Raw genomic sequence first — 13307 nt, forward strand, 5'->3', positions numbered from 1 at the left:
AATTCTATTCTTAGATGCAAAAGCATGAATTAGTTAAGTGGAAGTAAAATATTATACGGACGGCACGTTCTTGGACGACTGGACTGCCTGCCATGCCGGCGGGAGAAGCTAGAGGAGGAGGAGGAGGCCTGTGGGATGTCTGTATGTATGTATTCTGTGTAGCTGTCGAGGGAAGGGGATGGCAGCCGGGGAGATCATGAGACAAGTAGACGAAGGCGTCAGGGCAGGCGGAAAACGGAGTCAAGGAGCAGAGCGAACCCCTGCATGGCGCAGATGGAGATAGATAGAGGGCGGCGGAGAGATGAGGGCGAGAGCGAGGATGAGGTCGAGGTTGAAAGTGCCGGCGTCGTCGATGTTTCGCACCTGATACAAGAAAAGGGAAGAAAACTGCCTTCTGCCACCGCTCGCCGCCTTTTCGGCCTTCAACTCTACTTCGACTTCATCGAAACAACAACATCATCATCACCAGAAGACGACAACGCAAAAGGCTGCAGCAGCAAAAGGCTCCAGACTCCACCGTCACGGCCGTCAGCCAGTGAGATATAAGACTCGCCTGCGCCAGACAAGGCTCAGCACCTCTTGTCCTCTCGTTTTGTCGTTGGTGCCGCCTGGCTGCTGCGGAAGAGCGAGACAGCCACGCGAGAGACGAGGACCAAGCAAAACAGCCACTTGCCGGGGCCCCAGGGATACGAGGCCTCTTGGATTCGTCTCGGACTGGCTCTTGAGTGTATATACGCTTCAGGGCCTGTCTGGTTTGGTCGATCGATCAGCCCGGACTTTACGGAGGTGCACACACATGCTCTGCTTGGCTGCTTAGGGGGAGGAAATACATATAAGCGAGCAAGGGCATCATCCGTCAGATACGAAAGGAGAAAACTTCCCAGAGCCGCATTGACATCAGCTACAAGTTTGCCTGAATACGGACAACCGCTCCAGTCTTCGTCATTTTTTTCCAGCTTAGCCCTCTCCTTTGATCCTTCGGCTGTTCATTCCCGCAGGCGCAGCGATAGGAGCCACTCACAGAGGAATCAAAATAAGAAATAATAAGGCAAAAGCAAGTGAAGAGAAGAGGAAAAAAAACTGGGCCTTGTTGCTTTTCTTGGATACGCTACTTGTTTGACTCCTTGGCTGGGGTGCTTCTGGTGCTTGGAAACGCTCAATATTTAGACTCGCCATTCTTCTTTCTTTTTTCCCCTTCTCTTCCCTTTTTCTCGTCTCTAGAAAGACCTCGCTTATCCAGGATATCTCAAGCGGAAGAGACGGACCGATCCCTCTTCCTCTTTTTTCCTCTCAATCAGATATTCACTCGTTTATATATCTTGCCACTCAAAGGGGGGAAAAGACGGTGACGAGGAAAGCAAGCAACAATCAAGCAACAAACCTAACTACCAGTGAGGGAAAAAGATACAAGGCAGCAAACGAGATAGCAAACGACGAAGTACGCAAGTTACTACGTCAAAACACAATCGACGCCTGTCTTTACTATCACCTCAAGCCCATGTTGCCCGCTGCATACCAACGCTGAAAGATCCTTCACAATGTTGGCAGCTCCCTCCAACAATCCTGTTCGCCGCCTCTCTTCGTTATTCTCCTTGGGCTCGCCGAAACCTGATGATAAACGCTCTCCCACCAAATCACCACATTTACAATCCTCCCGTTCATCTTCGCTGCAATCTCCGCCCCTTCGGGATCAACAGCTCGCTGAAGAGACACAGGCATTGAGCCTCAACCCACGAAATGTCTCGGCTCCCGTCCTCGGTGAAAATGCACACCAAACATACACTCCTCCACCACGTCTCTCCAGCTTGAACCCAGATCTTGCATGTCCAGGTTCGCCAGATACTCACAGCCGTAGCCAGAGCTGGAGTGATGCTGTACCGCGATTCAGCAAATCTGGTTCAAGGCCAGGTTCAGGTCTCGGAGTTTCGGGAGTTACCGTCAACCCTACTACCCCTGCCACTATAAGCAAGTCCAAAAAGGGCGCTAAGTCGAAGTTGTCTGGCAATGATGCGTCAAACGGTAAGCGTGCCTGGATCGCTGGAACGGAAAACGATATTGCGTACGATATTAGCACTCTACTTGCAGGGGAGAGGGTAAGTTAAACACTCTTATGGCTTATTATGGCACTATTTTTTTTTTTTTTTTTTTTTTTTTTTTTTTTTTTTTTTTTTTTTTTTTTTTTTTTGGCTGACTTGAATTAGGTGGCTGATCTCTGGGATGATGCCGGAGATACCTATGTCTACCTCTTCCCTCAAAACTCTGGTCGACCGCCTTCGTTCAAGGTCGATTCCGCTATTTTCTCTGCATCCGCTTCTCTCACCCTCCTTGCCCGCGGGAATCCTTCTCCTCCTCAGTCTACGCGAGGTGGCCAGGGCCGATCCCGAGATCCTAATTCGTCTTCTCCTCCTCTTTCAGCACAAAATGGATCTAGTTATGATGAGGGCTCCGACGGACAGTCGCAGGATGGTTTTCTAGACGACGAATCACCGGAGTTGCACCTATACATGCCCGTACCCCTTACCGGCGATCTTCCCTGCGGCCGAGAGCAGCCTGTCCTTTCTGCTGATGATGTGGATATGCTAGTACTTTTCCGCAATCTGTTTGCCTTCCTTATCGGCCAGGCGTTGATCGCAACGCCACGCACCCCGTCTATCTTCAACATTTTTATGGAAGTGTCCGGGCTCCTAGATCGATTTGGATTCACCAACTTGGACCAGTCAACTTTTGGAGAGACTGCCACCAGCAGCTTTGGCTGCTATTGCGATGAGCTGGATTTGATCGATGTCCGTGCTTCGAGGGAACGTGCCTTGGATGCTATCATCCTTGGTGAACGTATGAAGTATCTCCCTCTGTACCAGGAGGGTTTCACTCATGGTGTTGCAGTGCTTGACGATCTAAAGAAGTTCGAGACGAAGTATAACCTTGTTTCTGCAGTGACTCGAAAGAGGTTGGAGCGAGGATACCTAGACCTGGACAACAGAATAAGAACATGTGCTGTCAAGATCGATGAGTTCGAATTCCCTTCTTTGTTCTCTGGTATTGCCAACTCGAACGTCGCAAATGAGGCCAAAGTCATCCGCTTCAAGAACTGGAAGAATGCATACCTCAGCTATCGAAAAAATGTCATGAACTATTACCGCGCTCGTTTCGGCTCATGGCCTCCCAAGGCCAGCAAGAAGAACCAGTTCCAGGAAAGCGGCCTTAACCGCTTGGTTCTTCGAGAGCTTTACCAGGACTTCTGCGATCTCTATGACATGCTTGCCGACCGCACCGACCTCACCACCCGCTCCGCAGACATGACTACCTCCGTCTTCAAGGCTGAAGACTCCAACTCTACCTCTCAAGCACTTCGACAGATCATGTCGGAATATGACCGCAGTACACCACCGGTTCAGCCACCAATTCCCTTTGACATTCCCCGTTTGCCTTCTATCCATTCCATACGGCGCAAGCTAGATCCAAAGCGTGAAGCCAAGGAGCGTGCAAAGCGACTTACTACGGGTGAAGTGAACGAGATTCTGGTCTCCAGTTACAACCACGCAAGCATGAAACCGACCCCTTTCCTGGAGAACTTCATGAACTATGAGCGTCGCGTTGGCCACGGTAAATGCGCTGACGAGCTTGCGGATATGCGTTGTGCACAGTGGCTATTCATGTACGCTGTCATACAATCATTGCCAATGCTTGTTGTGGATGCCCCGGATCTTAGGTGTACACATGGCGTGGAGTACTTCCTCTGCATACCGCCATGGGGTGGATCTCCTTGGTGCGCTTCTGACCCAAAGAATGGCAAGAAGTGGTTTGGTGTCGCTGGTGGGTCTGGCGTTGTCAATCTACCATCGGATGTGGTTGCAAATGGCGTCGATGCTGTCTATAGGCGCAGTCACTGTTGGCAGGTTGCCTTGAAGTGGGCAGATGAGGGACAGCTGAACTCGTCTGTTATGCTGGACCCTGCTTCACAACAGCCAGAGGAGCCGCAACAACCACCACCGCCTCCCCCTGTTCCGCAGAGCCAGCCACAATCACCGCAGCAGCAATACCAAGCATACCCTCAGTATCCCCAACCTCCACAGCCATACCAATCACCGCAATATCCTCAGCAACCACCGTATCCAGCACCACAATACCCGCCGCCGCCGCCACAGCAGCAGCAGTATCAGCCATACGCTCAACCATACCAGCAGCCGCAGTATCCTCCGCAACAATACCAACACTACCAACATCCATCTCTCTCTATTTCAACACCTGATCAGTCTACTGCTGGCTCTCTCCCTCCCTCAGGTACCCCGACTGCCTGCCCGCCCAACCAGGCTCAGAACTTTTACCCATTCCCTTACCCGCCACCGCTCTCATCTACCGGCTCCTCTTCAGACAGGCAACCTACTCCACTTCTTACACCAGGCGATACTACACCTCCTAATCTCCCCATGCTCAATCTCCGACCACCAAGTGCGTCATTTGGTCGTGGTGCCGGAACCCCAGGCAACCGTTCCTCGATATACATGGGCCTTGAAGCCTTGCCACTACCAGCTGGTGTTAGCCCCGTGGATACATCAGGAAGATCATCGACTCATAACCCTGACGCAAGCTTCGATCATATTCTACAAGGTGTCTCACAGCCTAAGAAGAAGAAGAAATGAAGAAACTGCCTATCATAAGGTTGTGTTTGGTTGTTTTTCCTTCTTAAATCTTCCATTGGTTGCTTTGTTTTTTCTTTTCTCTTTTCCTTGGCTCTTTTTTTCTATACATTGTTGGCGCGTACAATTACATTGTTTTACTGCTACAGCTCAGCACTGGATGAGATGAGATGAGGATGAAAATGGTTTTAATTTTTAATTATGCATGACACACGCGCGCACATATAATACGCTCACTCCCTTTATACACTAACATGGAAGCAAGCAGCTGTTCTTATACTATTCTTCCCTGCCCTTGGGCTTTAGATGTTTCTTTTTTTTCTTATTTGTTCCTTGGCTGTTTCCTTTCATTGCTTCCTGTTTGTTGCATTTCTGTACTTCATCTTCCACCCGGCGTTGCACAAAAAGCAAAACAAAAACTGCCGAATTGGATAAATGATAGACTTACATCATGAATGATATACATACTATGGGAAGTTATGTCAACATGGGTTGTGTTTTTCGGTATGTTCTGTTACTTTGTTCTGTTTTATTCTTGAGAGATATGTTGTTATATCTCGGATCGTCCATAGCTGGCTTATTAACTTGGATAGCTTTGTACTATTTCTACCGTGTCGTTGATCATCGGTCCCTCAGATATTGAAGCTAACAATTCCCACCGAGGTCTAGTTACTCTTCTTCCTGGCTCATTACGGACAAGCGATGAATATCAGCAACACCAACTAGCTAACTATGGGCCAACACGAGCAGCAGTGTTTGCTATTGGCGATCTGAATCCATAGACTATCTGCTGTTCATGGCATGGGCTGCTCCCTTTTGCGGGCCTCGAAACTCATCCGCAGTGATAGTAATCGGCTGTTTCTAAGAAGTCTCAGTCTCCCCAGCCTTCCACTTGACTCCACAATCAACAGCCATCTTGTCGTTGATGCTGTTTTAAATTGCGCCCAATCAACAGCTTCGATTTACAGTTAGCTTCCTATTTAAGCATATGTTACGGGTATGCGGAACTTTGCGCCAGGGCCACTGCAGGATGAACCAGGATTAAGCATCCAACATCTGACTTAACCCATTACAAGTCGCGGGTTGGATGTTGGATACAGGGCTTGACAGCCCAAGCGTCTCGGATGGAATTCCTTTCGAGGCTGTGTCACTATATTGCGCTCGATCCCTTAACTACAATATCAGACACAATGGGCGACCAAAAGTCACGAGATAGTACCATGCTGGAGTGGATGGCTTACTTCCCACCGTTTCAAGTCTATGGGTGCTTTCCCTTTGGACTTCCTTGCAGTTAGAATCCCGCATTAGTTAACATAGGACTCCGTATCTATGGGGCTTGAGACCGGAGTATTTGGCGAAAGTGCAAGCCTTGCAATGGGGCCAAATATGGGCTTTGATATACCAAAATAACGCCTGTAGACGCATTTACGATGTGTCCGCAGCCGTACCCAACATCAAGGTTGGTTGGCCCCTTGCCCAATATACCCGGCTAGGGATTAGAAAGCATACGTTAGCTGAGTGAGGGGCCAGTAAGGAATGCTGAAAGGCAGTGCAGATGCATTGCCCTTCATTGCGACAATATTATGTTTAAAAGGGAGCTCCTATTCCATCTGGAAATGGATACCCAGATATTCAACGCGCCGTTTTTTCCCTTTTGGATAAGAGAAAAAAAGGGCACAAAATACCAATATGAAGATATCTTTTTCCTCGTTGTTGGCGTTTTCTACGCTTCTTTACCATTCCACGTTAGCCACAACCGCGAAATCATCACGAAAAGACGTCTTAGAATCATGGAACTTTGTTCAAGCACGACATTTATCTCCGGCATATCCTCATGGTGGTCTTCGGAAACGGCAGCCTGGCAAGATACTGCGAAATAAAGCAAACCTCGATTTTGTTGATCATTCCACTCATGTTACTGCAAGATCGAATGACCCGGTCCTTTACGCTACTTTAAACATGCGAAGTAACCATCCAGTTCTCTCGATAGAAGATTTGGAGGATGGCCTCGTGGATGTTGCCTGCACTGAGGAAGGGATAAAGCTTACCTTCAGTACTTCACAGTATATGGAGCAGGTTAGCAAAGAGCTTGGAAGCACCGAGGAATTTGTTGCTATCTCATCACACTGGGGATGTAATGCAGAAGAGGAGAGGGCACCGCATATGTAAGTGATAAGCATTACGGTTAAAGTATATATGCTAATGCTAATGCCGGTGTAGGATTACTGGTATTACTGTTAACAAGGACGAGAATAGTGTTCTGCTCTCACGGAAGGATGTTCAATGGAAAGAAGCATTCCGCAGCATCGATGTCTCCTTTTCACACAAGAGTAGCAGCAGTGTCGTCAGACGTAGTCAAAAACCCGTGAATCCGAGCCGGCGTAGAAGTGGCACACCGACACCCGAAGGATCACCAACTCCCACTCGCGACATCGTCTTCCCTGGTGTGCCTTCAAATATGCCGTATCTAAAGGACGGTGGGGGACGAATTAGTGTTAATTATAAAGATAAAAAACTTGTACCTCTCGACTCGGATATAACCAACATTTTGAAATTGTGAGTTTTCAATCCTGTTCCTTCTACGGAAGCAATTGACTGACATTTCGTAAATTAAGGCCTGAAGGGGTGACGCTGTCTTGCAAGGAGTGCAGCATTAATGGAGACGTAGTTCTATCGACGGGCTCATTCTCAATTACTAGCACCGATGATTCCGGCCTGGTCTCTACCCTTGCGTTCATTAGCGAAGGACGAGTCGATATAGAATTAAGCAGAGTCTTTGCTCGGATGGAGCTTGAGCTGGCCTTAGAGGCTGGCAAGGAGCTGCTTAACTTCACTGTGCCAATGCCTTCAGTCCCTCTTAGTCCGTTTACAGTGAGTGTTAGGTGTTAGTTCTTCATATATGCCACTGATTGTCCATACTAACGAATTATAGATCCCCCAAGTGGTTGATTTTGGCGCCATATTGACCCCTCAGGTGTCTGTAGAGGTTGCTCTGAGCAAGCCATTGAACTTCACTTACGGCGTGGACATCTCGGTATGTTATACCTCCCCGCCATGCTCATTCAGACACTTGAGGGATTAACAGCACTTATCATAACTATCAGGTTCCAGAGGACTCCTTCATCTCACTTAACTTTGGATCTCCTGCAAACTCAACTATCAAAGGGCTGTAGGTGATAATTCTTAGAAAGATGCACCAAGAGCTATAGGCTAATAAGCTATTAGTCAACATACTACCTTCACGGAGATCCCCTTCCAGTCCCCCCGGGCTATCACCGATCTAACTTTCTCTGTCAGCTTCTCACCGGAGATCCTCTTCGGCATGCGCTCTCCTACCGGAATCATTAGCGGTGGAGCTGGAGTGGTCTTTAACATGCCCCAGGCGTCGGTGAAAGTCAGTCAGCTCGACGACGTCAACGAAGTCTGTGAAAAGATCCCACATGCTCCGGGGACTGAAGACGATATGACCAAGAAAGGCAGCCTCTCTGGCAATTTCACGCATGTTGAGCCATCTCTCGAGTTCAACGTCGTCCCTTTTATTGAAATGCAGCTTGACCTACCTCGCGGCGAGGTTCGTCAGCAGCTTGAGGCCACTGTCACTTCTACACAGTTGAGTCTGCCCACTGCTTGTTTGGCCTTTGACCGGAAGATGGGCACATACGGTGTTCCAACCCAGGTTTTGGCAACCTCAACTGCCGATCCAACTGCCACAGCTTCAGAGGCAAAGAAGGGGGCTGCTGGCCGAACCGGTGTTGCGAATACATGGTCAGTGGTGTGCATCTCTGTCCTTGTATCAGCGGTATTTATTGCTATTTAGCTATTAAGTGACGGTGTCTTATCCCTTGCATTTGGATGTTGATGTTCCGTATTTATAACTACCATGTATATAGTTCGTTGCCTCTCTAATAATGACAATGCTTCGCTTAGCTAATAATTAATTAATTACATCTCTCGTATCTGTGCATCGCCAAACCCATGCTTGCTGCATCCATCCTGACACCCTTCCCCTGTCATCAAACAGGCAATCCAGCACTCGTCTCAGGGGCAAACATCGCCCCTCGCCCCTTTCGTCTGATATCTGACCCCTTGCCTTTTGCAGTGGCCACAACTAGTGAAAGACCGCCGCCCCTTCATCAAGATCGGCCTTGTGGTCTAGTGGTATGATTCTCGCTTTGGGTCACCAAAGTTGCGAGAGGCCCCGCGTTCGAGTCGCGGCAGGGCCCCTTTTTTGCTCTTTTTGCGGCGACCTTATAATCGTCTGATCCTATCCTTTTGATCTACTGATGTTACTGCAATTTTTTTTGGTGCGAAAATACCTGGAAAGAACTGCGAGTCGGCGGTGATGGAGAGCAGGAGAAAGTGCTGGCCACTGACTCATAACTAACCGAAACGCCAACGGGACAACGCAACAACTTCACTTCTCGCAGGTGATGGTTAGAGTCATCGACAGGATCAAAAGAAACAACTATGACTTGGTTTTACGAGGATCAGAGTTCGCCTCTAGGCTGGTTCTGAGTCGAAAGGGCAAGAATCAGCACTCTCAAAGGGCATCCTGGCGTGGCGTGAGCTGCGTCGTCCTGTCTGTGGCCCTTGTGCATCAACTAATACTTACAGGCGGCTGAAGGGAGGAACTGCGGTCTCTGACTCAGTGGCGGAGGTATCAGGGCTGAGGTTGAAGGACCTAACAGACGAGCATATCACTATTTAATATAGTGAAGATCTGGCGGGTCTATTATGATCGATCAGATACACTCATTTGTCCCCTTATCACCACGGCTGTCAGATACTACATTGACAGTATTACCTCATGGCTGACCAGGAAGAACTTCCCAAAACGAGGAACTTGTCTCTTCTATCTTTTCAGACAGCTCTTTGCATTGTCCCGCCGCGACGCCTATGGAAGGATATCGACCGCCTTAGGTCTCTATATGACCAGGCTTATGGGAGATGGCCCCCGCATATCAACCTTATTTATCCCTTTGTACCAACAGATAGGCTGCTAGATGTCTCTAGATTGATACAGGAGAAGCTGAACTCTCTAAGTCGATCACCTGAGCACCAGAATATCAGCATACAATCCGGACCGGCAGGCTACTTTCGCAACCGTGGAGGCAATACGGTCCACCTCACTTTGAACGACAGGGCAGCGGACCAACTTCGTCATCTCAGGGCCTCTATTCTAGATGCACTCGGTCACCATGGTAAAGAAGAGCGAGATTACTGTCCACACCTCACCATCGGCCAGACAAAGGCAGATGTGGACTTGCGTGACTTTTTACTTGACAAAGCCAACATGCTCCCGGCTGCTCAATGGGATCTTGACCACCTAGTGATTCTGCATCGTGAAAAGGGTTTTGGCGGAAGTTCAGTGAGCAAGATGGTCATTTGGGATGCCATCGACCTATCCGGCAATAATATGTCAACTTCTGAGGAGCTTACCCGGTTATACAGCGGAATGTCTCTTCATGGCCTGGATGCAGAAGTCAATGAACCAAGATCATCTACTGAACAAATGACGACGTACGAGTATTCACCTGGTGACCATTCATGGTGTCCTATAACGGAGCCACTTCTGGAGCCGGTTAATGTGCGGAGTAATAACTTTACCGTCTCAACATACAATGTTTTGGCAGAGTTTACCAGTTCCCCTCCTCGCGACAGATATGAGGCCCTGGCCCACAATATTCTCTCCTCAAACGCACTGGCGGATGTTCTGGTCCTCCAGGAAATTTGTGACAATTTCCTTCTCTTTCTGCTTTCTCATAAAGACATCCAACGTCGATACCCATTTGTGTCTCATGGTCCGCCGGGTCAGGGAGGCTCTCCACCTCTTCCCAGTCTTCGGAATATCGTTGTTTTCTCGCAGTGGAGGTTTACGTGGGCATGGCTGCCATTTGATGAACGCCACAAGGGTGCAGCTGTCGTGAAAATCGATGGAATTGGGGATTTAAAGTTCTCTCTACCTGTGGTGGTTGCTGCTGTTCATCTAACTTCAGGGTTGAATGATGCTGCAGTTGACAGTAAACTGTCACAGATAAACAGCATCATTCATTTATTGGATGATGACTATCACAGTAACCCTAGTGTCATTGCAGGCGATTTCAACTTCGCCACTTCACAAGAGGTTATTGATGAAGCTCTCAGACTCAAAATGATTTCCCCTGTTGGGCTCGAGAAGATACTAGGGTTCGATTGCTTGCTATCCAAGGCCCATTTCATGGACGGATGGGTTGTAGCCGGCGAAGAACCTGAAGGCGCTGGCATTCATAGCAGGATCGGTGAAGGTGAACAGGGAGCGACCTTTGACCCCATTTTGAACCCACTTGCAGCTCAAAATTCGGTCAATGGCAGGCCCCAAAGATATGATAGAATTTTTGTTCGCCAAACCGGTAAAACCAGTGTTACTGACTTCAACTTCTTTGGCCTACGCCATGCTCTTAAAGGAGAGAATCAGCAATCATCCGAGTTTGCGAGTGATCATTGGGGGATTAGGGCCGGGGCTCAAATAGGTGATAGCTTGATAGAGAGCAAAGCCAGTGAATTGGTCTCCCAGGAAACTCTGCCGCAATTGGCTAGTGTACCGGATACGCTGTCTTCTTTAGACGAAATAGTATCGTCTTTGGAGGATTCCTCAATTCTACCTGGCGAAGAAGATTTTAAGAGTCGAAAAACAGTTGTTGCTACCCTTTCTCAAATACTAACGGAACCCATCCATGATTCCAGTGGTAGAGATATCAAGACGCCACTCGTTTTGATTCCTGTTGGCTCCTATGGCCTGGGCACTTGGGGTCCACGTTCTGATGTTGACTGCTTGTGTATTGGTGCCATTAGTTCTACCACGTTCTTTGCCCTTGCAATACAGAGGCTAAGAAGAGCATCTGCCCTGGGAATTCGTATAGTGAGAAAGGTCAAGGCTGCAACAGGAATAATGCTGGAGTTGCAATCGGGGCATATCAAACTCGATCTACAATACTGCCCGGCCGCAAATATTGCCGAAAGGTAAATATTTAACCCACATTCTTATATTCCACCAATCCTTTGAACTTGTCGCTGATGTATGTTGTATATAGATGGCAGGAAGTCTCTAGGATCCCATCTCACGATCCAATATTCGACTTGTCACTTCATTCCTTGTCAAAACTTCAGCCGTACAGAGACCAGGAGTATATCAAGCGGATGGTACCAGATATGTACGTGTTCCGCCTTGCTCATCGGTGCATTACCCAGTGGGCAAAATCATCGGGGGTTTATTCTTCCAAATTTGGCTTATTAGGGGGTATTCATATCACCATGATGCTTTGCCGGCTTCACCAGCTTATTCACGAAAAATTCGGCCGGGTCACGGTTCCGGAGCTGGTTGCCATGTTCTTTCATCATTATGCTCATTTTGACTGGAAGAACAACATGGTAGTCAGCCCAGGTGTTCAGACTAGATATCGTCGGTCTTTAAGAGAACCAATGGTGATACTGACGGTTCATGCACCTACGATTAATGTCGCTCGAGCTGTGACTACACCGTCTCTACGAACGATTGTTTCTGCATTTAAACGGGCAGAAGAGCTTATGGGTGAAGATGGAGCAAAGTGGTCCAATATCCTCAATGATATCAGCATCAGTCACAATAACCAAACAGGCGCTGAAAAATTCCTGGCAGCTTACAAGAGCTACATCAAGGTCAATGTGCAGTATTGGGGCCCGTCTCCGACTCAAGCGAGTTCCCTCATCGGCTGGCTTGAGTCCAGGTTCTTCCGTCTGCTCAACGGTAAGCTAGACCTTGCTAGCAAACTATGGGTTATATTCTAGTACTAAAACTATACAGATCTCGACAGACAAGTTCTGGGTATCCATGGGCGTATTTGGCCTGCTCGGTTCACATCAATAGACGCCCCTGATAGCGAGAACGATGGAGAGACTGAATACCAAGGCTGCTACTTAGTCGGACTGGAACGAATGTCAGATGCCGTGAATACGGCAGCTAATAAAGAGGAAACCATTCGAACACTACATACCGCTATCAACCAGTTCACAGCCAGCTTACACGAGGAGGACAGATATTTTGACTCCAGTGTCTGCTGGATTGATGCCATTCTTGTCAAACAAGCCGAGCTAGGTGAACTCAAACTTGACTCAAGAAACTGGGGAGGACAGGCAGGGCTGGATCACATGGTATCCGATTTCTCAGAGGATGATGATGAAGGCGACGATCCTGACGACGAGCAAGAGGTGAAAAATGCATTACAGGAGGAGGGCCATCTTGGCGGCAGGTCGAAACCGCACTTGAAGAATGCACTTTTATCATCCAATCCAGTTAGCGCCAACAAACTCCGGCCAGCAGCAGATGTCATTAGCCGTCTGCGGTGGGATCCCAAGATCGATTTTGGAGATTATCTAGTAGGCTACGAGGACCGCTTTTTGGGCGTGAAAGAAATGCCTCTTTCAAGATGGAAGTCTGAGCAGACAGATGAAGAGTTCATTCCCCAGCACCGAATCGTCTATTTCAAGAGGAAGAGTGACGGAAGACGAGTCTGGGATAGGGAAACAAGGAAAGACGAGATTTTTGGGAGCGGAGCTGGTGGATATGACTAAGAGTTCCAGTTATGCATAGCTGGGTATACCAGTAGGCACATTGCAAATGTGAAAGTATATCCAGTGTTACGTTTGGCACCAGTG

At 48.4% G+C, this 13307-nt stretch overlaps 5 protein-coding genes and 1 non-coding gene across 6 annotated transcripts; all 6 read left to right on the forward strand.

Annotated features, from left to right (window-relative positions):
• Window positions 1-264: 264 nt before the first annotated feature.
• TERG_08042 (uncharacterized protein) lies at window positions 265-546 on the forward strand (the record flags this gene model as incomplete). Its single annotated transcript, XM_003231208.2, has 1 exon — window positions 265-546. The coding sequence occupies one exon, from the start codon at window positions 265-267 to the stop codon at window positions 544-546; it is 282 nt and encodes a 93-aa protein (XP_003231256.1).
• A 992-nt stretch (window positions 547-1538) lies between these two features.
• Window positions 1539-2102, forward strand: TERG_12639 (uncharacterized protein; the record flags this gene model as incomplete). The annotated part of the gene is made up of 1 exon (XM_003231209.2): window positions 1539-2102. One exon carries the CDS (start codon window positions 1539-1541, stop codon window positions 2100-2102), a length of 564 nt encoding a protein of 187 aa, XP_003231257.2.
• An 81-nt stretch (window positions 2103-2183) lies between these two features.
• TERG_12640 (uncharacterized protein) lies at window positions 2184-7056 on the forward strand. Its single transcript, XM_047751572.1, has one exon. It carries the CDS (start codon window positions 2505-2507, stop codon window positions 4638-4640), a length of 2136 nt encoding a protein of 711 aa, XP_047607457.1. The 5' UTR covers window positions 2184-2504; the 3' UTR covers window positions 4641-7056.
• A 35-nt stretch (window positions 7057-7091) lies between these two features.
• TERG_08044 (uncharacterized protein) lies at window positions 7092-8705 on the forward strand. Its single transcript, XM_047748876.1, has one exon. It carries the CDS (start codon window positions 7960-7962, stop codon window positions 8452-8454), a length of 495 nt encoding a protein of 164 aa, XP_047604867.1. The 5' UTR covers window positions 7092-7959; the 3' UTR covers window positions 8455-8705.
• Window positions 8706-8778: 73 nt separating this feature from the next.
• TERG_10580 lies at window positions 8779-8860 on the forward strand. The gene has a single exon. It is a non-coding gene; the product is annotated as a tRNA-Pro (tRNA).
• A 140-nt stretch (window positions 8861-9000) lies between these two features.
• On the forward strand, window positions 9001-13223 carry TERG_08045 (uncharacterized protein; the record flags this gene model as incomplete). Its single annotated transcript, XM_003231211.2, has 3 exons — window positions 9001-11636; window positions 11708-12399; window positions 12457-13223. Exons 1-3 carry the CDS (start codon window positions 9445-9447, stop codon window positions 13221-13223), a joined length of 3651 nt encoding a protein of 1216 aa, XP_003231259.1. The 5' UTR covers window positions 9001-9444.
• Between the last annotated feature and the right edge of the window lie 84 nt (window positions 13224-13307).

Source organism: Trichophyton rubrum (assembly GCF_000151425.1).
Source record: "Trichophyton rubrum CBS 118892 genomic scaffold supercont2.12, whole genome shotgun sequence".
Lineage (NCBI taxonomy): Eukaryota > Fungi > Ascomycota > Eurotiomycetes > Onygenales > Arthrodermataceae > Trichophyton > Trichophyton rubrum.

What these genes read in the sequence shown, in the direction of transcription:
- TERG_08044 (XM_047748876.1), top strand. Translation starts at nt 7,960, where the DNA reads ATGCGCTCTCCTACCGGAATCATTAGCGGTGGAGCTGGAGTGGTCTTT.
- TERG_12640 (XM_047751572.1), top strand. Translation starts at nt 2,505, where the DNA reads ATGCCCGTACCCCTTACCGGCGATCTTCCCTGCGGCCGAGAGCAGCCT.